The sequence below is a fragment of the Bufo gargarizans genome, chromosome 4 (genome assembly GCF_014858855.1).
Source record: "Bufo gargarizans isolate SCDJY-AF-19 chromosome 4, ASM1485885v1, whole genome shotgun sequence".
NCBI classification, from domain to species: domain Eukaryota; kingdom Metazoa; phylum Chordata; class Amphibia; order Anura; family Bufonidae; genus Bufo; species Bufo gargarizans.
The window spans coordinates 10,107,541-10,134,501 of record NC_058083.1 but is presented as its reverse complement, the minus strand read 5'-3'; the positions used below and the strand labels follow the sequence as shown (position 1 = coordinate 10,134,501).

At 49.1% G+C, this 26,961-nt stretch overlaps 1 protein-coding gene across 4 annotated transcripts in view; it reads right to left on the bottom strand.

Moving 5' to 3' along the window:
- The window catches only part of ATAD2B (ATPase family AAA domain containing 2B), a 114,280-nt gene extending 87,892 nt beyond the window's left edge, over positions 1 to 26,388 (bottom strand). For 2 of the 4 annotated variants that reach the window (XM_044291349.1, XM_044291350.1), the window contains exons 1-8: positions 26,084 to 26,388; positions 9,032 to 9,186; positions 7,904 to 7,953; positions 6,148 to 6,295; positions 3,704 to 3,806; positions 1,692 to 1,778; positions 1,460 to 1,601; positions 73 to 192 (exon numbers count right to left, since the gene is read on the bottom strand). In XM_044291349.1, the coding sequence (XP_044147284.1) occupies positions 73 to 192; positions 1,460 to 1,601; positions 1,692 to 1,778; positions 3,704 to 3,806; positions 6,148 to 6,295; positions 7,904 to 7,953; positions 9,032 to 9,186; positions 26,084 to 26,191 (913 nt within the window). In that variant the 5' untranslated portion in view covers positions 26,192 to 26,388. The remainder of the gene's footprint in view (positions 1 to 72; positions 193 to 1,459; positions 1,602 to 1,691; positions 1,779 to 3,703; positions 3,807 to 6,147; positions 6,296 to 7,903; positions 7,954 to 9,031; positions 9,187 to 26,083) is intronic. The other 2 variants (XM_044291351.1, XM_044291352.1) reach the window with 1 other exon arrangement.
- Between the last annotated feature and the right edge of the window lie 573 nt (positions 26,389 to 26,961).

Genomic DNA, 26,961 nt, shown 5'->3' with positions numbered 1-26,961 from the left:
CACAGAGGACCGTCACAGTCAAAGAGAACTGCACCTAGTCATGTACAGTTATGGACAGAATACATTACCTACCAATAGGAGGAGCTTGGTACCTTTCCACAGTTTTTCTTTGCCTTAAATTATACGGCCGATCGTTCTCTTCTCCTTCAACCTCGGCTTCTTCATCCCCATCTTCACCTTCTTCATGGGATTCTGCAGAAGACAAATATTTGTTTTTATCTAGGCTTCTACAAGTCTTAAATATGGTAGCCGCCAAAGACAAAAATAAAAGTATAGTCCATTTTGACAGGATAGGCCAGAAGTATCCCAAGCGGCACCTCCCAGTGAGTTCTATATACGTCCCACAGCCTATATGACGACCTAACTGTGGTGCCGTTCAGTGCAGAACCTGCAGCTTCTGACATACACCCTTCGTCTGCTCCTCCTGACGTCCATGTGTGGCAAAACGTGTGTCAGGCTCCACACCCTTAGGTTTTACATTCATGTCAGTTGGAGATGTGCATGCACCGCGCCATGCGACGTCCAAGCTCCTCCCACAACAGTTAGAAGTGATGGGACCCAACCTGCACCTATTCATTCCCCTTCAACTAAACTCATCCGTATAGGCAACGCCACATTAAATATTACAAACATCCTGCTCATCGGCAGGGCCCCCCCGACATCTGACCCCACAAGTCAAACACTAAATGAGCGATTCTAAGGATAGGACGCCAAAAATTTAATTTTCGGAAAGAACATATGACAATTACTGGTGCACGGAGATTAAAGGAGTTCTCCAAGACTAAAACACTGATGACCTATCCCCTCTGATCAGTGGAGGTCTGACACCAGGGATGCCTGCTGATCAGCTGTTTGAAAAGCCAGCGGCACTTTCCCTAGGCCAAGTGACGACACGTTCAGTCACATGGCCTGGGTGCAGCTCCGTCCCATAGAAGCGAATGGGGCTGAGTGCAATACCAAGAACATCCACTATACAATGTACGGCGCTGTGCTTGGTGAGCAGGGAGAAGGCCGTGGTGCTCAGGGGGCCGCTGGTGCCTTCGCAAACAGCTGATCAGTAGGGGTCCCGGGTGGCGGACCCCACCGATCAGATACTGATGACCCATCAAGTTATTTTTAATTAACTTTAACAAGTTTAAAGTGGGGTCAGAGGTGTTTTTTGTGAAAGGGATTAAGCTGGAAATCCATGGAGATTCCACTGCACAATCTGCACATTTCACATGTGGATTTACAGTGGACTTCAGCCACACATGCACTCCTACAGAAGAAGGACCATGCTGTGGAACTGAAACGCACTTTTCCATGGCAAAAAGCTCCTAACTTTGGATAGAGTTTTCATAGCACTGTAATTCGCTCTAGATCTTTGGTGCTGAGTACACACAGGAAGTCTGCCACATCTGAACACATTCTTAAAAGCCAAAAAGGGGACATTAAGCCATAAATAAGATATGCAAGAGACCTTCAGAAACCTCCTCTTCCTCTTCCTCCTCCTCTTCCTCCTCTCCCTCCGAGGACTCTTCATGGCGAGTTTTGATTGGGTAACTGTTTCTTCTCAGGCTTTTCCTCCTTCCCTTTACACGCGAATACATGTCCATATTCTCCTAAAATAAAAGACAAATGACAATAATTCTCATGCCCAACTTCCCTCGCCTCTTCAGCCATCACAGATCTACTGGTGTAGGGAATCTTACAGGCAATGCTCCCGGGAAAAGCACACAAGTCGGTTTTCTTCCTTCAGGAGGACAGCCATCGGTGGCACTAGAAAGAACACTTTCTTCCTTTCAGAGGAGAGATAATTTGCTCATTTTTGAACAATAACTTATTAGCATCTAGTATCAGAAACATACCAGATTAAGGCTACTTCCACACTCGCGTTTGGTGCGGATCAGTCATGGACGGATCCGTTCAGATAATACAACCGTCTGCATCTGTTCAGAACAGAGCCGTTTGTATCATCTTTAACATAGCCAATACGGATCCGTCTTGACCACCATTGAAAGTCAATGGAGGACGGATCCGTTTTCTATTGTGCCAGTGAAAACGGATTCGTCCCCATTGACTTACATTGTGTGTCAGGACGGATCTGTTTGGCTCCGTTTTGGTGCGTCTCCAAAGCGGAATGGAAATGGAACGGAGGCAAACTGATGCATTCTGAGCGGATCGTTTTCCATTCAGAATGCATTAGGGCAAAACTGATCCGTTTTGGACCGCTTGTGAGAGCCCTGAACGCATCTCACAAACGGAAACCAAAAGGCCAGTGTGAAAGTAGCCTAACAAACATTCTGGATTACTGGACAGAGTCACAGACATAAGATATCCATTCACTGAACAACCATCGTCCCCAGCTCCCTCACTGATGGGCCTGGTTGGCTCCACTATTTTTACGGAGGGGGTCAGACACATGGCTGCCTCTGCCTGTCTGAAATCAAGGCTGTTCCCCATATCCGTTTCCCTCCCCAAGCAGTAATGGATGGGCCATCAGTAGACCTCTCTGAAGTCAGCGTTATCCACTGACAAGTCTCATTCTATGGCCAGATTTAAACATCCAGATGAACGCATGCTACATGGTGACAGCGTCATCACACCTCCAGCCCGTCTGCTACACCAACGCTGACTGCAATCTGCAGGTGCTTTTACCACGTAAATATATATATATATATATATATATATATATATATATATATATATATATATATATATATATATATATATATATATATATATATATATATATATATATTTACATGCTGCAATATTTTACACAATCCCTACAAAGCAGTGAAAAACGTAAGCCGATGTCCTCCCTCTCCTCCGTTTTTTGTCTTAGAACATGGGTCCAAGTAAGCTAAACCTCACTGCATAATAAATATCCAGGTAAAGAGAGGAGACACATACTGAGGAACGGGGAAATTATTGGGAGCAATCGTTGGAACAAATATTCATTCCCAATAATTGGCCTCAGTAAATGCTGCCAGCAATCGTCCAACTTACCTGGCAGCTCCGCTGGCAAACCAAGAATCTATATGGCAGGGATCAGCAACCTTCGGGAGCCCAGCTGCTGTGAAACTGCAACTCTCAGCGTGCACATTTAACTCCTGTAGAACTGAATGGAGGATTCTGGGAGTTGTACTTTCAGCTGATCCCAGCTATATAGGGAAGAATGATTGTGGTAGGAGGAGATGTCTGCTGCATGGTCACTGCAAGCAATTAGTGGGGGCGAACAGTTCGTTCCCAATAACTGCCTGGCATCAGCCCCTCACACTGACCTGTAATAGTCATATACCTACCTCCTCACTCTCTTCTCCGTTTACTGCTCCCACAACCTCAAACCCTGTATGCATTATTACACTGCTCCCTGCCTGATCATTTCTTGTGCATAAAATGGGTTTTACCTTTTTTTTTTACCAGTCAGGGTTAAGGGTTAAAAAAAAAAAAAAAAGCAGCATTAATGCATTATTTCCCCCACTGCCGTTCTGATGTACAGGCCACCCCAACACACAAGAATAGGCTGGATATGCCAGCTTGGCCAATCACCGACACCCGCAGAGAACCAGTCATGGGCTGAGATGGTAAGACGGCATTTCCTGTGTCTAGCTGGGAGCAGGAAGTGGAAAGCCGCGTTGTAAGGGCAATGGATCGGTGAAGTACGAGGATTTTTTTTATTTTTATTCTTAACCCCCAGTTTATATATAAGATGACTCACAAACTCTGTGTCAGTCCACATGCGCAGCCGCTCCACCTCTCTGGATTTACTGCCCCTCCGGATGTTGATATTGTCCATTTCCTGGAGTACCGCCTCAGCAGTGCTAAGAGATGGAGGGAAAAAATACAAAGACCCATTACATATTTTCCCTTTTGTGTCGCATTTTATTAAGCAGTTTTCTGTGGCAATCACAACAGTTGGTGGTTTTGTTTGTTTCACCCCTTCTACATTTTCTAGAAATGTAATAGTTTGCTGAAAATGACCACGCTGCCAAACACCCACTTAATTTGGGGACAGGGACTTTCAGTAACAAACAAGCAAAATATCCTGAAAGTGGAGAAGATGGTTGAATCTTTACAGCAAATGATGGGCATCCCAGTAATGAGACCTGCACCGACTAATGCTTAATCTTGATAGTTAGGGCACTTTCACACTATCGTTTTTCTTTTCCGGCATAGATTTCCGTCCTAGGAGCTCTATAGCAGAAAAGAACTGATCAGGCATATCCCCATGCATTCTGAATAGAGAGTAATCCGTTCAGGATGTCTTCAGTTCAGTCACGGTACGGTTTTTGGACGGAGAAAAAAAAAAAAAACGCAGCATGCCGCGGTAATTTCTCCGTCCGAATTGCTGGAATACTTGCCGGAATTCCGGCATCATTTTACATTGAAATGCATTAATACCGAATCCGACCCTAAGTGCTCTGGAAAAACTGATCTGGTTTTGTGGTCTGTGCATGCGCAGACCTTTAAAAAAGTGTGAAAAATAAATACCGGATCTCTTTTTCCGGATGACAACTGGAGAGACGGAGCCGATATTGCAATACATTTGTCAGATCGCTGTATCCGAACTCAGTTTTTAAAAATCATGTTAAGAATATCGCCTCCGTCCTACATTAAAAAGTATTGCCTACACGGAGGTTTTTTTTCGAAGTTTCAGCAAATATTGCGAGACTTACTTAATCTCATCCCTATAACACGTCACGTTGTTTATTCGCATAAATTAACTTATCAGAATACAAAGCTGAACTTGGCTTTGTTAATGAGGCGCGAGTTCGGCTTTGTATTCTGATACAGTAATGTATGCGAATAAACAACGCGTGACAGAAGTGATACGTACTGAAACTTCAGAAAGACCTCTACGCAGCCAGTACATTTTACAGTAGGACCAATATTCTTAATGAAGTTTTTAAAAGAATTTGGTTCTGTTACAGCAATCTGAACCCGATTCGCTCAACCCCAATGATAAGGTCTATAAAAGCACTGCAGAATAGGTTAGTGCAGGCATAGCCAACTGCAGCCCTCCATCTGTTGTAAAACTACAACTCCCACCATGCCCTGCTGTAGGCTGATGTACAGGAGCTAATCTAAACTACAGAGGCAACGAGCTGCTGGAAATCGGGTAAAAAGAATTAAACGACATAACCCTCCTTTCATGTTCCTGTCTTAGGAGCAGCGAGGGTTTAGTCTGTCTGCTTTTTGTAAATCAAAGCCATGATGGAGAGAACAAGATTAAATCGATCCCGGTGATCCCTCAGGTCTTCAAAGAAAGAAATATTCAGCGAGAGCTCGGCAAGACGTGTGCAAGGAGACATCGCTTGTTTGAAGTTAATGCTCTATCAAAGACTAAGGGTACCCCGAGGAGCAGCAAGCCCCTCAACCGGGATTTAAGCCTGAAAGTGCAAAGAGTCTACAACAGTCTATAAATGACAACGCCACTTCAGGTACGTAAATGTATACAGGTACGTGGATAAATGTAACTTCAGGGGGCACACAATGCGGAAGAACATATGAATATCTCCACCCGTCTTGCTAATGGATGGCCCTGCCAGTCAGCTGCCCAGTCATAAGACCGCGCCTGACACCAGTGTTCCTCGCTGTTCAGGCGGCAGCGAGAAATCACAATTCTCTGCAGTATTAGTACTGGAATGTTCACCAAGAGCTCACGTATGCATTTTTCAATACAAATCGCCCTAGGAACATGTTGTTAAAGGGGCATGCACATACATACGCAATATCAGGATGGGCTACTGATGACCATTTGTGTAATGCTATATAACGCCCCTGCAAATTAGGAATGGGTGCATCACTGGCGGAGAGAATCGTTATGACAATACTTGTTAACTCTCTCAAAGTGCGTGTCCTGCTATAGCAGAATGGAGTCACACCACTAGTTAGGTGCCTTTGCCCCTTTAAAGCGACACCTTGCCACTTGATGCAGGAGTGTTAACACAGCTCTCTACATGCTAACTCTTATACGGTTGCAGCGCCCTGCATGGAGGTTGGCTGGTAGCGCAGGGAGAACATGGGCCGCCATAGTTTATCTCCACCGATTATATTACTCACATACAGTGGATATCACAAAGCTCTCAAATAACCTATGCATGTCATGATAAAGAGCGCCACTAGAGGGCAGCGACTGCCACCAGTGACGGCTCCACTCACCTGTTCACGAGCTGATCAAACAGCAGACTCTGGTTCAAGCTTTCAAATCTATTGCTCTTCGACCTGCAGCTTCGTCTGACCTCTCGACCGCCATTAATACAGGAATGGTCGACATTCCCCTCCTTCTCCACGCGGCGGCTTTTAAGAGCTACAATAAAACACAAAAACGCCATTAACTGAGCTCTTTGCTTTAGAACAGACTACTAAAAACTAGCAAGAAATAATTCCACTGGGACTGATGTCTTAGAAAAAAATAAATCTTCTGTAGGTCACAACTGGGTCAGAGGCCTTTCAGTTGTTAGATAACTACAATTTCCAGCATGCCTTGAGCTGGGAGCTGATGTTAGAGTGCGTATGATTCTGCCAGGAGTCATAAAACAGCTCTCCATCTTGCCTCAGAGGGGACACCCATTTAAGACTTTCATATGTCCTAATAAGACACGGTCTATAAAGAATATAATATTTTTTTTATAATTTTTATTGGTTTTCTGGAAGCATGACCCATAATCATGATAGGTAATTATCAGATCGTTAAAGGGTCCGAGTGCCAGCACCCCCGCCAATCAGCTCCTCACAGCACCCCACATTGTACAGTGGCTGTGCTTAGCATTGCAGTTCACCCCAGGCCATGTGACTGAAAAATTATGTCACTGGCCTAGGAGGAAGCCACAGCCTCGTCAAACAGCTGACCCTGATCAACAATATTTTAGTCCTGGAAACTCCTTTTAAAGAATTACTAAGGGTGCATTCACACGACTGTATACATTTTGGTGTCTGCAAAACTTGGATCCGCAAAATGAACTAGAACAGGATATGTTATCTCCCACTTCCAGGACTGCAAAAACGGACATATGGATGCGGACAGCACGCCGTGTTCTGTCCGCACATTCTGCGGCCCTCCTAAATTGGATGCAGACCCATTCATACCGCAAAAAGATGGGGATCAAGTATACGGTCATGTGAATGAGGGCCAAGTAAGATAAAAACAAGCAACTCTGCAATCCTGACAGAAGATATTTTAACCTTGTAAGGCCTCATGCACACGATCGTTGTGTGCATCCGCGGCCGTTGTTCCGTTTTCCGCCGCGGACCCATTGACTTTTAATGGGTCTGTGGAAAAAAAACAAAAAAAAAAACAAAGGAAAATGCTCCGTTTGGCATCCGCGTCCCTGATCAGTGTTTCCATCCCGTGAAAAAAATAGGACCTGTCCTATTTTTTTCACGGACAACGGTTCATGGACCCATTCAAGTCAGTGGGTCCGTGAAAAATCATGGCTGCACACAAGATTGTCATCCGCGTCAGTGTCCGTTTTTTCCTATCATTTCAAAGGCAAACTTGACTTAGATTTTTTTTTGATTTTTCATGTCCGTGGATCCTCCAAAAACCAAAGATGACCCACGGAAGAAAAAACTGACACGGATCACGAAACAACGGAAACTGTTTTTGCGGACCGCAAAAAAAAAACAAAAAAAAAAAAAACATCCATGTGCATGAGGCCTAACTGGAATGTCGCTACTAGACTACGTGGGCTACTCTCTCCCCCCCCCCCCCCCCCCCCCCCTTCCCTCTTCCCTCTTCTACTGTCTGTAGATTGGCAAAAAAAAGAGGGTAGAGCAGGGTCTGACTACACAGGGTTGGTAGTCTTACCAGGGAAAGGTATACATAGAAGCTATAGAAAAACTGAGATTTTGTACAGAATTGCTTTTTTGCATGACAAAAAATTGTTGCAAAAGATGGATCAGTAGAAATACTCACACAGACTGCTGTGGCTGTTTGGTAAAGTAGCACCAGACTGAGATAATAACCTAAGACAGAAACACAAATGGATTAGACTGATTCAGCCCTATAACAAAACGCCTTCACAAGAGTCGTGCTGTCCAGTGATGACTGACGGATCCGTTATAATCCGTTTCAGAGTAGATTCAGAAATATTCCATTCACACGTCCGCAAAATGGGTCTGCATCCGTTCCACAATTTTGCAGAACAGGTGCGGACCCATTCATTTTCAATGGGGCCAGAATGTGCAGTCCGCATCCACACTTCTGTTCCGCAAAAAAATAGAACAGGTCCTATTCTTGTCCGCAATTGCAGACAAGAAAAGGCATTTTCTATGAGAGTGCCGGCGATGTGCAGTCCGCAAAATGCGGAACGCACATGGCCGGTTTCCGTGTTTTGCGGATCTGCAAAACACACACGGACGTGTGAATGGACCCTAACAGAACGGAACTTCTGTGAATTTTCTGTTCGTATTTGCAGGCGGGAAAATCCACAGTGGAATAGGGCGGCAGCAAAGTGGATGAGATTTCATCCAAGTGCAGAAGGAAATTTCAGCAGCCTGACAGACTCGTGGTGCGCTTCTCTAATCTGTAGCATCTGCAAGCCAAATGGGTTGGATGCATATTTTCCCCATTAAAGGGGTTATAAAATGGCTAACCCATCCCTCCAAAGCCTGGGCCCCTCCAACAGATTATACTTACATTGGGACCTAAGTCGCTCCTGATCCCTGCATCTCCCCATTGCACGGATCAAAACATCCAGCGATGGGGGGGCAGAAAATAGCAGGTCGCAATGGGGAAGAGCGGTGCGGGTGCTGGGGAGCGGGGCAAGTATAATCTATATGAGGGGGCAGGTTTTACACATTGGACAACCCCTTAAAGTTCAAAGGAGAAGTCAAAATCTTCAACATTTAATTATATGACTACACGTAAATTTTTTCAACCTATTTTTAACAATTTTCCAAACACTGGAAATCTGCAGCAAAATGCACAATTTGCCACGGATCTGCAGCTCCGCTTTCCCCAGATTTGTGAATAACGCTCCTCACGAGGACACCGGCATACGCCGTCAGGTCTCACAAGGACACAAGGCAGTTGAGCAGCTACCTGGATCTCCTGGTTGACATGCTCCATCCCTCCCGCTGTTTGGCAGCACGAGGTTTTGGGCTCTCTTTCCGGACAGGCTCGGCATGGTTACACGCTCGCTTGGCTGGAGGAGATAGCTGACTGTCACTCAAGCTGGCATCGCTGCAGGCCTCTTTCTGTAAAAGAAAAATATATATATATATATTTAAAATGTAAATTGTTGATTTCTCATCAGAACTATATTTCAGAAAATAATCCATTTGCTGAGCCCTTAAAGGAGTATTCTCATCCTGCACAGCAGACATGCCCTGTATAGGACATCCACAGACTAAGGGTCCATTCACACGTCCGTTACCCGGCTGTGCCCGTATTACAGCAGCTCCGTAATATACCGGCCGTTTGGGCACCGGAACACGGATGTGGGGGGACAGAAACCCTACAGAAGCACTACGGAGTGCTTCCGTGGGGTTTCTGTTCGTATATCTGCACGGCGAAAAACTAGTGCATGCACTACTTTTTTTACGGTTTGGATCACGAACCCCATTCAAGTGAATGGATCCTGCCTCCACATGCGGTGCACGTGCATTGCAGACGGCAGCATTGGCCAGGCCGGCACACGTTTGTGTGCATGAACAAGGGCTAAATATGGCGCTAATCAGGTGTCCTCACATGTCGTGTAACCCTGGAGCACATTCTCTCCCCATCACACATTTTGACCCTGGATTGGAGGGTCACTAGAGATAAATCTCTACATGGCACACTCCATAATGGGTTAGCCGTACACCACAGCGGTGTCTACGAGCAGCAGACACAAGACAAGTGTGGTCTCGTCCAACACTGACCCATAAGGAATGGAGGACATCGAAGGCCCATTCAGGAGGCCTCAATTTGATGGTCGTCACGAGGCCATAATTTTCACCTACCACGTTGTGGCTGTGAGACCCGGACTCTCCACTGTTTAAGTCAACTGAAAGTTTAATCACCATTGGGCCCCTATGGTGGGTCACTTGGACTGAGGGGCGCCCGGGTGTCAGACGCAACATGACAGGCAAAAATGAGATGATGTCAACTAAAGCTGGCCGTACATTGGATCTTTCAGGTGGCAAGATTATATTCGGCATCAATCACTTGACAACTAGAGCACCCAACAGCAACCGGAAAAAAAATATCCAACATGGCAGGTCTGATGGTACACTTTGTCCCAGATATCTGCCTACTGTCCATGTCAGTCACACGCGTATCCATCTTGGAAAGGCTTCAAAAGAAAAGGTCTACATTTGCCTTTTGAGGTGTCCATATTGTCTAGAAGGGATGCTCAACCTGCGGCCCTCCCGCTGTGGCAAAACTACAATTCCTAGGCTGTTGATGCATAATGGGAGTCGTAGTTTTCCAACAGCTGGAGGGCCACAGGTTGGGCATCCCTGGTCGTGAGCATGTCGTGTATAAGGAGTGGGGGTCCCACCTGATCCTTTCCAAGAAGTCTTCAACCTAAAAGCATCCTCAAAATACTGAGCTCACGCCAAGCACCTTCACAGAAGCAGAATAGAGTACAGTGCCCCCTAGAGGCAACAGTGACAATTTCACTTGGACGCGCCATGGTTTCAGGATGCAGCTTGCCAATTTGTGTTAAGAAGGGAGCCTATGGCAAGTGTACCAGGGGGAGCAGGGCATTGGAAGGAAGATCGGCCACCGGTTTAAAGTAATCAAAGCATTGTTAATACTTAACCCTACAACCCGTCCTGTTACCAAACATTTGGGCTCTTCTAGGACGGCAGCCGCGTGAATCAACCCAGCAAGACGAGCATTGGGTAATCTGAACAGGATATCCTTCACAGCCTGTAAATGACGCCATCAGAGGAGAATACTGCCAGAGAAACCTGTCCACCGCACTGACAGTGACGTAGGGGGCTGCTTCTGACTACTGGGTAAGAGGGGGGCTGCTGGAATGGAGAGGTGCAGTCTGGCTGTGGTCTCAAGTGAAACAAGAAGAAGACCTGAAAGACTATTAGGAAATCTATGGAGGGGCGTCTGTTCTGATGAATGGGGAAGTGGACAGCAGGGAGGGGGGCACAATATTTTACACTGCTAGGAGCTCTATACAGATGACGGGGGCTCAAACATCACCGGTGGCAGCGTTTCTTTCCATGAAGCAGGTGTTTTACAGGCCTCCTGACAGCAGATACCTGGGGCGGTAGGGAGCAGCCATGTTGGATTTAAATTCTTGGACTGCTGAAATTACACAACCCGCAGGTTTCCTCCACTAGCGAGCAGATGAACGTGAGAAGCGTTCATCTGCTCGCTAGTGGAGGAAACCTCTGCTATAACAACATGTAGCCATCTCCTCCACAGCATGGTGATCAGGGTGGGTTCACATCACGTTTTGCGTCTCCTTTTGACATATATACGTTGAATATAAAAAAAAAAAAAAAAAATTTTTAAAATAACATACAAAACCGCAGCACACCACGTTCTTGTATCCTGTGGAGTCCAGTAGAAAATAATTATTTTTTTACACAATGGAACTCTGGCAAACCGATGCCACTGTATGGCATCAATCTGAGGCATTCATATATGTTAAACTGATGGGAAAAACGTGATCGCTATGCCACTGCTCATCTCCACGCTGTATAGCGGTTTGCGAGCAGCGGATCGTAATTAGACACCACGATTAATTAAGCCTGTATTACATTGCCTTTTTTTTTTTGCAGTCGATTGCTAATGAGCATTCGTATAAGTGCGAGTTTAGACAGCACGATCTGCTGCCCGGGAATGATGATTGAGGCGTCTGCACCTCCGATTCACGTCACGCATTGCACCCCGCGGAAAACTCACTCGTGTTAAAGGGGCCTTACACGGGCCGATTGTCGGGAGGGAGCGTTCGTAGGAACAATCAGACCCCATAGTTGGCCTGAATACTGGGCTGTGTAATCCAGCTTTACAGCATCAGAGCAAGTCTCCTTGTAGGGGTGGGCAATACGGCCTAAAATCTATATTGCGATATAATTTTAAGCATGTGCGATATGCGATATATATCGCGATATATTGTTTTCTATATTGTGGAAAGGGGGGGGGGGTGTTTAAACTTTTTATTTAATAAATATTAGCCTCCTTAAGGGCTAGAACCCTTGTCATAGTCACCCTAATAGAGCTCCATTAGGGTGAATAGGACTTTACACTCTCCCTGCTGCTCTGTGCACACAACAGCAAGGAGCCGAGTCCCCTCCCCTAAACAGTGCCACCCACAGACCCCCCCCCTCCCCTAAACAGTGCCACCCACAGACGCCCCCCCCTCCCCTAAACAGTGCCACCCACAGACGCCCCCCCCTCCCCTAAACAGTGCCACCCACAGACGCCCCCCCTCCCCTAAACAGTGCCACCCACAGACACCCCCCCCCTCCCCTAAACAGTGCCACCCACAGACGCCCCCCCCCCTCCCCTAAACAGTGCCACCCACAGACGCCCCCCCTCCCCTAAACAGTGCCACCCACAGACCCCTCCCCTAAACAGTGCCACCCACAGACCCCCCCCCCCTCCCCTAAACAGTGCCACCCACAGGAGCACATTTATAAACTAATCAGTAACTTTAAAGAGGACCTTTCACCGATTATGACACTGAACTAAGAATACAGACATGTAGAGCGGCGCCCGGGGATCTCACTGCACTTACTATTATCCCCGGGCGCCGCTCCGTTCTCCTGCTATGCCCTCCGGTATCTCCGGTCACTAAGTTATAGTAGGCGGAGTCTGCCCTTGTTCTGCTGTAGCGCTGGCCAATCGCATTGCAGAGCTCACAGCCTGGGAGAAAATAACCTCCAGGCTGTGAGCTCTGCGCTGCGATTGGCCAGTGCTAGAGCAGAACAAAGGCAGACTCCGCCTACTATAACTTAGTGACTGAAATCTCTGCCTACTATAACTTAGTGGCCGGAGATACCGGAGGGCATAGCGGGAGAACGGAGCGGCGCCCGGGGATAATAGTGCAGTGAGATCCCCGGGCACCGCTCTCCATGTCTGTATGCTTAGCTTACAGTGTCAGGATCGGTGAAAGGTCCTCTTTAATCATTGCTGATCTATTTACTGGATACCTTACTCGGTCTTAGCACAGGTAACAGCAGGCAGTGCGGGCGGGCGGCGCTCACTGACGTCACACACCTGCGCCACCTAGTGGGAGGAGCAGGGGCGTGATGTCAGTGAGTGAGCGCCGCCCGCACTGCCTGGTGTTACCGGAGCTAAGACAGTAAGGTATCCAGTAAAGAGATCAGCAATGATTAAAGTTACTGATTAGTTTATAAATGTTCTCCTGTGAGCGGCGTGGCCCTGTATATTCTAACCCCAAGGCAAGCGTCCCTGTCACCATGGGAACGCCTGGGTGTTAGAATATACAAATCGGATTTGAGTTTTCACGATCTCACTGAGATTATGAAAACTCAATGATTTACTGTCAGTCCCTCCCCTCCTCCTCTGTTCTCATTGGTGGACAGCAGCAGCCGCGCACAGTGGGGAGGGAGGGACTCCCTCCTTCTCCACTGTGCCGGCTCAGGAGAACATGGTGCACGCAGAGAACGCGATCATATGGCGGTCCGGCGATATGCTCAAAATCCATATCGTGGCACAAATTTATATCGCCCACCCCTACCACCTCAGACATCTTTATCTGGACCCATCAGGAGGACAATCTACTGATCTACCAGCCGATCGGATATTCCCCTCAGGAGCAAACAATGGTTCAGAACTGCCAATATCAACCCAACATTTTTTTTCTAGGAATATGGACAGGAAAATACCCCTTTCTGACAAAAGTGATCCCTTAGGCCTCTTTCACACAGGCAGGTTTTCCACGCTGGTACAATGCGTGAGGTGAACGCATTGCACACGCACTGAATCCGGACCTGTTCACTTCTATGGGGCTGTGCAGATGAGCGGTGATTTTCACGCAGCATGTTCTATATCACGCGTTTTTCACGCAATGCAGGCCCCATAAAAATGAATAGGTCTGCGTGAAAATCACAAGCTTCCGCAAGCAAGGGAAAATAGCAATCTACACAACACCGATCACAAACCCAAACTTCAATGAAGAAGTCCGGGTTTGGGTCTGGTAGCAGTGTCAGTTTTTGCTCACGTGCGTGCAAAACACATTGCACTCGTGCAAGGGAAAAAAAAAAACGACTGAAATTGTGTGCGCAATCGCACAGGTTTCCCACAATGCACCCAGGACGCCCATCTGAAAGAGGCCTTAAAACATGGATGTCAAACTCATAGCCCTCCAGATGTTGCAAAACTACAACTCCCATCATTCCCTGATAGCTGTAGTATGCCCAGGCATGATGGGAGTTGTAGTTTTGCAACAGCTGGAGGGCCACGAGTTTGACATCCCTGCCTTAAAAGGTTGTCTCACTTCAGCAAATTACATTTATCATTTAGAGAAAGTGAATACCAGGCACTAATGTATTGTAATTCTCCATATTGCCTCCTTGGCTGGCTGGATTCATTTTTCCATCACATTACACATATCCAGGGGGTTAAGACCACCCCTGAAGAGCAGATACGAGGGGGCCGGGACGGGAGCCGCTACTGAGGTGTGCCTATGGCACAGTTCCACGGTCCCAACCATCAGAGAGGCTGGCACCTTTTCCTATAGTGTGCAAGCCTGACCACCATTGCTGGATTGCAAGGTGGTCATAACCATAAAATAATTCCAGCCAGCAAAGGAGGCAATCTAATCCTGCCTGTAATGAGTTAACTGCAGTAAAGTGATCTGTACAGACCAAGAAGTGGCGCCAATTATTAGACGTAGTGGCCAGTGCAAAAACCTGCAGGATTTTTGGTTTTAGTTTAAAGGGAACCTGTCACCGGGATTTTGGGTATAGAGCCAAGGACATGGGTAACTAGATGGCCGCTCTGCAATATCCAGTCCCCATAGCTCTGTGTGCTTTTAGGGTGTCAAAACGATTTGATACATATGTCTCAGGGATAGGACTCCTCTTAGGTTAATTTGCATATGTATCAAATCGTTTTGATACGCACTTTTTTTCTCTGCAAAATTTGACCCGCCGCACAGATTTCTAAAACCACAACACGTCAATTAGGTTTGCGGATTTCACCATTTTCCAATGGAGTGAGATCTGCGGCAAAACTGCATCTAATCTGCACCAAAAACAACAATTAGAAATTGAGGATTTTGGTGCAGATCTTGCAGAAATGCGCACAAATCCGCATGAAGTTCCTCATGTGCCTCCACCCACATTCGTGTGCAGGAGGCTTACAGGTGTGAGGATATGGCGGCAGAACATAAAATATTTAAAAGGTGTTCTGCAGTTTGTTTAAACTGATGATTTATCCTGTGGATAGATCGGCATCTGACCGGCGGGGGTGCGACACCCAGGACCCCTGCCAATCAGCTGTTTGAGAAGGCATCAGCGCTGGCAGTAGCACCGCAGCATTCTCGCTGTTTACCGCAGGCCCAGTGACGTCACGACCAGTATCACTGGCCAAGGCCGGGCTAAGCCCTGTTCACTTGAATGGAGCCTAGCTCCGCCCAGGCCATTGGATACTAGTCGTGACGTCACGGGTGTCGGACCCCCACCGGTCAGATGCAGATTATCTATCCAGAGGATAGATTATCAGTTTAAACAAAGTGCAGAGCCCCTTTAAAAGGCTATGCACACATTTGGGAGCAATTTCTTTGTTATTGCATTATACTTATTTTGAGCTAAAAAAAATATTTTTTTCAGTTGGTCTTTATTAATAATATGAAATCCTTTTTTCTGTACAGAGCCGAGATGCTCTACTAGCTGTCTGAGGAGCAGACGGACTCCTGAGTGCTTCCGTGGTGTTTCTTTCCGTTGCTCTGCACCGCAAATAAATATGAAGTCACATTTTTTGGCGGTGCGGACAGACCACGGACCCATTCAAGTTGAATGGGACCGGCTCACTGCACAGATGTTGCCCATGCATTGGGGACCATAATTGCGGTCCCCAATGCAGGGAACAGCCGCCCAACGGCCATGTGCACGAGGCCTAAATGTGTTTATGACCCCTCAGTAGTTTAGAAATAAAGGTAATTAGGCTACTATCACATTAGCGGCAGCCTTCTCCAGGACGGTGGGTGAACAGCCTGCTGGATCCGTGCTGCCGCTAGTGCACGCATGCCGCCACGCTCCGGGACCATTGACTATAATGGGGGCGGGACGGAGGTCCAGCAGCAGCACAGCAAACCTGCCGAGAGGCAGCCAGAATAAAACACTCCATTATAGTCAATGGGGCCGGTGCGGACCTCTGGCGGCACGTGTTCACTAGCGGCAGCCGGAGAAGGCTGTGGCTAATGTGCAAGTAGCCTTAAATTTATCCTCAAAATACATTATAGACTTCTTGTTCCACTGAAAACTGATGCCATGTTGCCACAGTCGCAGTGTCATGGAAATCTTGGGGCCTTCAACCAGCAGTAGCATTTGAGATAGTCAGACTATGGAGGCGATTATGGCCTAGTGCCCCCTAGAGGAAGCTGCTGGTGACCAGAATTTTAAGTTACACAGATGGGACTTTGGAGCTCTGCCCCGATAGTCCATGTCACGTACAAGCCATTGCAAAAGGTTAATCTATGTTCACTCACTCCATCGGTATATTGAGCATAAAGCACACCCCAAACACAGTCCACACTCATCAGATACAGCGGCCACCACTCGTCGGTACAGCCAATGTGATGCCAGTAACAAACGCTGCTCTCTGGCATCAAACGGATAAAACACCATTTAAAAGGCTATGGATTCTTAGAGCACACAAGGACTAAACATCATGGTGTCAAGCTTTTCTTTAAAAAGTAAAAAAAAATAAGAGGCGCCCTGATGGCAGTCTTCTGCCTCCCCGACTGTAGAAGGTGCACAATGAGAGACCTAGTTATGGCATCAAGCAGGTTTTATACCTTCATACCCGAGTTCAGGACCAGGCTTCAGTACCTCCAAGTAACTTACTAATCAATAGCTTAGGTTATTACTGGACAGTAGGTAATAAAGTGGGGAAGGACCTGGAATGTTAAATGGGTAATTATCTAAAGTGAATCCCCACCACCCCTTGTCCACTATATGGCGACGTTCATTCAATGGAGCATTTGCTCGTTCCCCAGGAAGAAAGATGCCGGATTATCTGCCGGTGTAATCAGGAATGTGCTGCCGATAAACAGAATAAAGGGAGGAACAATGGCCGATGCAAATGAGCGCCGGTGGATGTGTTACCACCCAATGGCGCTTGAAGTGCCCATATATCAGGCAGTGTAATACCACCTTAAGATCTGGCCTCACGGTCCTGTCCTGCATACAAAGGCTTATTGGCGTTCAGATATTAACCATTTATTGGCCAAAAAGACATGTCAGATTTTAATCAGAGTCCATATGAAGGGACAGTTACAGTAATGAAAGTTGCGTTAATATTTAACCCTACAACCCAGTGTGTTTCCAAACATTTGGACAGCAGCCACGTGGAGCAAGAGATACTCAGATAAGTGTGCGTGGGGGGTGTGCGATCCTTCTATGAAGGCCTTGTGAACAGTCCGGTCCTCACCACATCTCCCTAATGACCCCTAAGTGTCCCCTGATCAGAAACACACCTTCTGGTTTTCTCTTCTACTGACTCTAGGTTGCTGGATATCAAGGGCAGCAGAGGACACACCCGGAGGTCTTCAGTGTGTACCCTCGGAGCAGCACGGCCTAGGAAGAGTCAGACGGCCACCGATCCGATAGTGCTGACCAATCCCTAAGGAAAGGTCATCAATAGTCAAGTCCTGGCACCCATTTTTAAGGCTTGTTGTGCTGGGGTCCGCGGTTTGAATCCAATCTATATGGCGTTGTACGAGTTTCCTCTGTGCGCTTCCGGTTTCCCCGTACATACTAAATATATACAGACAGGTTCATTTAGAACAGGCATGCTCAACCTGCGGCCCTCCAGCTGTTGTAGAACTACAACTCCCACAATGCCCTGCTGTAGGTTGATACCTGTAGGCTGTTCAGGCATGCTGGGAGTTGTAGTGTTGCAACAGCTGGAGGGCAGCAGGTTGAGCATGCCCGATTTAGAACTTAGATAGTGACCCTCAAAAGGGAATGAGCACCAATGTCGTGCAGAGTATTTCGGGGCCATACAAAAAAAAAAAAAAAAAAACCGACAGAAGAGAAAAGAATTCGAAAACTAAAATTTAAGGGGTTCTCCAGGCTTATACTCAGGATAAGTAATCAATATCAGATCAGCGGGGGTCCAAAACCCCTGCTGATCAGCTGTATGAAGGGAGGGGGCTCGCAGTGCGAGCAGGAAGAGAGAAGCCCACATAACTAAGCTTCCCTATACACAGGTTTCCAGGGTGCAGGACCCTGGAAAAATTTTTTTTGCAGAAAACCCCTTGAATAGGAACATTACAATAATACCAATAAAGTTAGAGGGGATGGGGGGGGGGGGGTAACTAAATAATTTTAAATTAATTTCTTTATTTAAAAAATTAAATCATTGGTCTGTGTCTGAAAGTTGTGCTACCGTGATTAAAGGGGTTGTCTCACCTTGCAAGTTCAGAGCTGCTGCTGCTCACCAGCCCTGATCTTCCCGACGTGTACGGGAGCGTTTGATTGATGGAGGAACGCGCTCGGACAGGCAAGAGGTGAGGTCGTCATCCTAGCACAGTCTGCCTCTGCAAGGGCGTTCCCGAACCGGTGCCACTATGGGGACATCAGCGAAATAGCGGTGTACAAAAACTCCAGGGCTATGGAGCCAGGGCCGTGTCATAAACAATTCTTCCTGAACGCAGGGAGGATACGTGAAACCGGACGCTCATGTGCACAGAGCCATTGAAATGAATGGGTCAGGATTAAGTCCGGATGAGACGCGTTCTCTACATGCATCACATGTGAACGCTCGTGTGGTTTTGTATGGCAGCTGCAGCACAGGACAGCTACTGGAAAAAAGGGGAGGCTGAAGTGGAACTGGAAGACTGGACTGGCCAAGCGGCAGTCAATGGCGCAGAGCTCCTCGCACACAGTGTACACTGGGACCGCAGGCACGTCATATGGGACACACCGAGCAACTCTTCTAGGGGAGGACGTGTCCGTAAACAGGTATTTAATGGAGGGATTAAATCCCAGGGGGCGGATCATTTCAGGGGCGCACTATACAAAATCAATTTTTGTATACTCCTTTAAAGGGGTTATCCCATCTTAGACAATGGGGGCATATCGCTAGGATATGCCCCCCATTGTCAGATAGGTGCGGGTCCCACACCTACAAGGAGAACAGAGCTCGAACAGAGAACAGAACACTCGGCTATTTCAGTCGTCCCCATAGAAATGAATGGGAGCGCTGGCCGCGCATGTGCGGTGCGCTCCCATTCACCTCAATGGGAGAGGCGGGGAGCTGTGCCTGGTGGTGGACGGACCCTGGGAAACCTGGGGTACTCCAGCCACAACTCTCCCCGGCTCCATTCTCGTTGTAGGTGCGGGTCCCAGAGGTGGGACCTGCACCTATCAGACAGTGGGGGCATATCCTTGCGATATGCCCCCATTGTCTAAGATGGGATAACCCCTTTAAGGTTCTTTCACAGGAGCGGATCCCGTGTGGGCAATCTGCTTCGTGAAAGACAGCCAAGCCCCGTTCCGGACAGCAGAGACATTAACATGACCGATAATGCTCCGTGCCTCTTTGTGAACTTTTTACTACAAAATCCCAGTGACAACTTCATCGCACTGATTTTATAGTAAAAAATAAAATAAAAAATAAGAAGAATCAATCACGTTAACGCTCAGTGTCTGCTGTCCAGCACACGGCTGGGCTCTTTCATGCAGCGGGTCATCTGTTTGTGTGAATGAGCCCTTAGGGAATCCTGAGTTAAAGGGAGTCTATCCCCTAATCTGCGCCGCTCCACACTTCTCTGCGGTCCTCTGGTGCGACTAGCGACTTCTGCCGGACGGATTTTGACCTAAAGACAGTCTCCTGCGCAGTACAACTACCTGTTCCTCTGCCCATAATGGGCACAGCAGTGCGCAGGCGCGGGACAAGAGCCAGAAGGCCTGGGCACTTGCTGCAGTAACGCTGCCCCTGGGCACTTAACGAACCCTTATTAGCATAAGTTTAAAAAGCCTATTTTTCTAAATCTCGGCGAGGGACAGAACAAATAAAGGTACTATTGTAAGGTGGGCAAAGGAGCCTATAACCTGGCGGCTCATCTTTTGGTCAGACTGGAAAGGGACTACAAAGAGCGTCTCTCGGGATGGATGACCCGACCTGACCAACAAAGACAATCCATTCCTATGAATGGGCGCTGTGTAATATGTTATTTACCCAGTGGTGGCGCTGCAGGAAATATTACCACTTACTACCTGGTTTACACACAGGCTGGTCCCGGCAGGAGGACTGTCCAACGCAGAGATTGCACGTCTCAACATTATTCGCCGTGTGAACGGAGCCCTGTGGATCTGACACATAGCTTGGCGCGCATGCTTTCCCAGTAGAGGTGCACACAGGCGTCCGCTCAGCCATGCTTTACATGGAGCTTTGTAGACCAGATGAAGATCACGTGTGATGCCAGATGGAAGACATCAAAGAATCCAAGGGCAAAGCCGGTGACCGAGGGCCCGACCTCCCCATCTGCCGGAGTGCGACAGGAAACCAGGAAGCAGATAGGGGGGTATACGCAGAAGACGAAAGCTTGCTCTAGTTACCTCCAAAGCAAGCTTTTGGGGTTTTTCCCCACATTTCATTCACATCTAGCTGGAAGACCTGCGGAAATGTGGACACCCATTTGCAGCGATGGCTGATAACAGGGGGCTCCCAGGGGCCACGCTCGTATCGGGATGGATTATGGCATTCCTTTGTTGATCCTTGGCCCCGCTTACACTTCACACAAGCCATGAGTGTGCACAGGGCACGTATGTGCAGCGTCACGGCAGCTGACATGACCGCGGGCCGGCTCTGCTCAGCAGCTGCTCCTCTGTTTACATGTGGGAGGCGCAGAGGGTCGTGTGCTGGCCCTGCATGAACTTGTAGAACACAAGCAGGCGGCATGCTGCCACCAGATCCACGAGCGCTGGACAATGACCACTTCACTGCAGCGACACGTACAAAAGGCCGAGCGGGGGGAGCTGGGCCTCCTTATGTAACAGAACCGATGACAAACTCTTTAAGAGGACTTGTCACCTCTCCTGACACATCTGTGTATCCCCATCTCACAAAATAAGGGACGTGGGTCCCACCTATCACGTAAACGCATCGAGCCTGCGCGGTGCCCTACATTCATGTCTACGGGGCCGCCGAAAAATAGCTGAGCGCTGGCTCGACTATATCCATCAGACCCCTAGAAATGAATAGGAGCGGTGGCCGCGAAATCATGGTGAACTCCCATTCATTTCTATGGGGATTCAGAAAATAGCCAAGAGCGCCACTCAGCTATTTTTGCTGGACCAATAGGAATGCTTGACGGTGCCCGGACTGGCACTGCTAGCCACCACTTTGCCAGCTTTGTTTTCAGTTGCGTTTACGAGATAGAGGTGGGACCCACACCTATCAGTGATATGCCACCAATGTTCAAGATGGGAATACCCCTTTAAATAATAATTGAGGAGCATCTTCTGTTAGAACTCAGTGTTGATGTGCTCTGTTATTCCTCCTGAAAATGTATGAATGAACGAATAACTAAGGGTTTTTATTACTCTTCATAATGGAAGTGTATCTACGTAGTCTGGCAGCGTCTGATCAGTGCCAATGTCAGGGACGCAACCCAACAAGGGGAACTATATCGCCTTATGATCAATTCAACTGACAGACCCCCCCCATACTACACGGCACAGCAGAGCCGACGGACCCCACCATACTACAAGGCACAGCAGAGCCGACGGACCCCCCCATACTACACGGCACAGCAGAGCCGACGGACCCCCCCCATACTACACGGCACAGCAGAGCCGACGGACCCCCCCCATACTACACGGCACAGCAGAGCCGACGGACCCCCCCATACTACACGGCACAGCAGAGCCGACGGACCCCCCCATACTACACGGCACAGCAGAGCCGACGGACCCCCCCATACTACACGGCACAGCAGAGCCGACGGACCCCCCCATACTACACGGCACAGCAGAGCCGACGGACCCCCCCCATACTACACGGCACAGCAGAGCCGACAGACCCCCCCATACTACACGGCACAGCAGAGCCGACAGACCCCCCCATACTACACGGCACAGCAGAGCCGACAGACCCCCCCATACTACACGGCACAGCAGAGCCGACGGACCCCCCCCATACTACACGGCACAGCCGAGCCGACGGACCCCCCCATACTACACGGCACAGCAGAGCCGACGGACCCCCCCATACTACACGGCACAGCAGAGCCGACAGACCCCCCCCATACTACACGGCACAGCAGAGCCGACAGACCCCCCCCCCATACTATACACGGCACAGCAGAGCCGACAGACCCCCCCCCCCCCATACTATACACGGCACAGCAGAGCCGACAGACCCCCCCCCCATACTATACACGGCACAGCAGAGCCGACAGACCCCCCCCCCCCCCCCATACTACACGGCACAGCAGAGCCGACAGACCCCCCCCATACTATACACGGCACAGCAGAGCCGACAGACCCCCCCCCCCCATACTATACACGGCACAGCAGAGCCGACAGACCCCCCCCCATACTACACGGCACAGCAGAGCAGAGCCGACAGACCCCCCCCCCATACTACACGGCAGAGCAGAGCAGAGCCGACAGACCCCCCCCCCATACTACACGGCACAGCAGAGCCGACAGACCCCCCCCCCATACTATACAGCACAGCAGAGCCGACAGAGCCCCCCGCCCCCATACTACACAGCACAGCAGAGCCGACAGACCCCCCCCCCCCCCATACTACACAGCACAGCAGAGCCGACAGACCCCCCCCCCCCCCATACTACACAGCACAGCCGACAGACAGATTCCAGGCAGCGTTTTCAGCTCTGTACAGGACCGCGAGCCCCACTTCACCCCTTCAGATGGCATCCAGCGATGTCGCGGACCAGGTGCGAGTGTCGTCACGTGGTCTCCAGATCCTGCACATTTCCTTCCTATCATAGGCTTCACTTTGGGATTAGGAAGGGGGGGGGTCAGTCACAATTGCGCACAATTTCTCCGGGTCAGGCCAAATAAAGCGGATCCAGACGTGGCCGTGATACTTGTGCGACTCATGCACTGAAATCCGTACACAACACCCTGACATGGGGGTCCGCTCTGCTACACAGAAGGTGCAAACGTTTTCCACTCTGCAGCAACCGCGCTAACATACCAGGGCGGCGTAACGACGGGCACTGCCGATGCCTCCTGAAGGGTCTTCTGTGAAGACGATTTTGGAGAAGACTTCCTGTCTCCATGATCTCCTGCCACTTTTATAAAGCAATGATGCTCTAGCTATTTCAAAACTACAACTCCCAGGGAGAAAAAAAATAAAAAGATCTAAAGCAGGCATGCTCAACCTGCGGCCCTCCAGCTGTTGTAAAACTACAACTCCCACCATGCCCTTCTGTAGGATGATAGCTGTAGGCTGTCAGGGAATGTTGGGAGTTGTAGTTTTCAACAGCTGGAGGGCCGCAGGTTGAGCATGCCTGATATAAAGAGTCGAGTTTCAACAAAACTTACAAGTGAGATCAGACCCAACATGGGGGAGGGGGAAGAATCCGGCAGAAACAAAGCAAGAATACAAAAGAAGAAAACTTTATTTGTACGCCCCGGGTGCAGAGCACAGTAATTGCAGGGAGGCTCCGGCCCGGAGGGTGAAGCAACATGCTATGCCCCCATCCACCAGAGAGGGCGCTCAGCCGCCTCCTGCACACACCACTCTTGTTCTTATGTAGACTCCAGACAGCTCTGCACACAACCCGAGCAGCACCTGCTGTGCCCACACTACACCCAGACCACAATGGGCACAACGCCCCGGTGAGCCCGGGCACTAGACACACACACAGAAGTGCTGGAGGACGCCGGCTCCTCCTGACGTCACTGCCCAACAGGAGGTCACGTGACCAAAGTTGTCATCGAGTAAAAGTGGATCATAACAAAAGGAAAGTCATGTACTGGGGCTGATGTAGCAGAGCCGAGTCGGTCATCCCCATGCAGATTTTTATTGCCACAGTGCTGTATAGTTGTATAGTGGCTGTGCAACACACTAATGTAATACTGCTATACACTAACAGTAAGATGTATTGTATTGCAACATATACTGTACTAACATACTATAATACTCTAATACTGTAATACAACATACTACTGTATAGCATAATGTCCTGCAGTATATAGCAGAGGAGCGTTTGTATTTTCCGGTATTTAGATCCGTCATAGGGGCTCAATACCGGAGAAAAACGCTTCCGTTTAGCCCTTTGTTTGTCAATAGAGGACAAAACGTAACAGAACGGAGCGCGCCAGAATGCATCCCGTTCCGTTTAGTAGAGTTCTCATACCGGAGAGCAGCATGTTGCAGTTTGCTTTCCGTCCTGGGATGCGGAGCAAGACGGATGACAAATGAACCCCAATGCAAGTCAATAGGGACGGATCCGTTTTCTCTGACACAACAGAAAACGGATCTGTACAACCGGATGCAGACTGTTGTATTATCAGTAACGGAAGCAGGGTTTTTGCTAAACTCTGCTGGATCCAGCAAATAAAAAAAAAACAGCTAGTGTGAAAGTAGCCTTACTGGTAAAAGCGGAATTGCGTTATGGATTCCGTTACCGCGGACCATAACGCAATTCTATGACGGAATGCCTTTAGAGAGCTCTCCTGCATAACGGAAACGGGACAGATCCGTATTGCAGCCCATAGACTTCTATTATGACGGAACGATTCTAAAGGCATTCGTTATGCATCCCGTCATAGAATTGCGTTATGGTCCGTGGTAACAGAATTCATAACGCAATTCACCTTTTACCAGTAAACGAGGCGTGAGCGAATTTCATAACCGGAAATTCGCTCATCTCTAAACATAACAGTAGTACAGTAGCAGAGGAGACTACAGCCCAGAGACCACAGTAGAGGAGACTACAGCCCAGAGACCACAGTAGAGGAGACTACAGCCCAGAGACCACAGTAGAGGAGACTACAGCCCAGAGACCACAGTAGAGGAGACTACAGCCCAGAGACCACAGTAGAGGAGACTACAGCCCAGAGACCACAGTAGAGGAGACTACAGCCCAGAGACCACAGTAGAGGAGACTACAGCCCAGAGACCACAGTAGAGGAGACTACAGCCCAGAGACCACAGTAGAGGAGACTACAGCCCAGAGACCACAGTAGAGGAGACTACAGCCCAGAGACCACAGTAGAGGAGACTACAGCCCAGAGACCACAGTAGAGGAGACTACAGCCCAGAGACCACAGTAGAGGAGACTACAGCCCAGAGACCACAGTAGAGGAGACTACAGCCCAGAGACCACAGTAGAGGAGACTACAGCCCAGAGACCACAGTAGAGGAGACTACAGCCAGAGACCACAGTAGAGGAGACTACAGCCCAGAGACCACAGTAGAGGAGACTACAGCCCAGAGACCACAGTAGAGGAGACTACAGCCCAGAGACCACAGTAGAGGAGACTACAGCCCAGAGACCACAGTAGAGGAGACTACAGCCCAGAGACCACAGTAGAGGAGACTACAGCCCAGAGACCACAGTAGAGGAGACTACAGCCCAGAGACCACAGTAGAGGAGACTACAGCCCAGAGACCACAGTAGAGGAGACTACAGCCCAGAGACCACAGTAGAGGAGACTACAGCCCAGAGACCACAGTAGAGGAGACTACAGCCCAGAGACCACAGTAGAGGAGACTACAGCCCAGAGACCACAGTAGAGGAGACTACAGCCCAGAGACCACAGTAGAGGAGACTACAGCCCAGAGACCACAGTAGAGGAGACTACAGCCCAGAGACCACAGTAGAGGAGACTACAGCCCAGAGACCACAGTAGAGAAGACTACAGCCCAGAGACCACAGTAGAGGAGCGCTGAGGCAGGGCAGACAGGACTGGGGCAGACACAATGGCCGCTGCTCCGTCTGCCTCCGCCTTGTCCCCGCTGTACCTTGGCCGGTGCTGTCCTGCCGGAGAGCCGGCTCTGTCCGGAGCGGGTCCGGGATGAGATGAACCTCCCGTCCGGCCCTTGCAGGGCGCTCCGCCGGGTCTTCACCATGTTGTTAGCGGCGGCCGGTAAGCCCGGGCTCTGGCTTCTGTCCTAGACGGGCGCCCCTGTCCCTGCAGCTCGCCGCCGCTGTCCTCCAGGCCGCCCCCGCCTGCACCGCCCGGCAGCTCCTCACACTCCGGCGTTCCTCCGGATCAGGCTAAGCCGCCGCCGCCGGCCGCCATTTCCCTTTCTCTGCTCAGTCAGGCTCTCCGCCGCTTATTCCACCCGTCACCAGGGGGCGCCGAACTTGCTGTCAACTCTATGGTCTTTAGGTAAATCCCTTTATACGAGGTCACGTGAGTGCAGTGGAAGCGGAGGGCGCCATTTTTGTTTCAGTAAAAGAGGGCAAATGTTGGCAATGAGAGGACTATTGTGTCAGTTGTCAGAGAGTATTGTGTGTCTACTGGGTCAGTGTTAACCCCTTCAAGACACCGATAGGTTTCAGTGGTCGATCAGTGTTTACTGTGGAGTTTTTCCCCCACACTGATCGTGACATTATAAACTGCCAAATAACCATAATTATTTTGTTGCTTAAAGGGGACGCCCAGTATTGGGCTTTTTCTCTGCCGAGCGGATCACACCGATCAATAGATGCATTTTTCAGAGCTTTAGGTCTCATCTATGATGACCCGGACCGAACCTCCCTGGCCGAGACTAAATTACGCGGCCTGGGTCAGGGAGAGAGTTCAGTGGAGATCTATTGTTCAGAATTTAGGAGGTGGGCTACGGATACTGAGTGGAACGATCCAGCTCTCCGAAGCCAGTTGTGTCAGGGATTA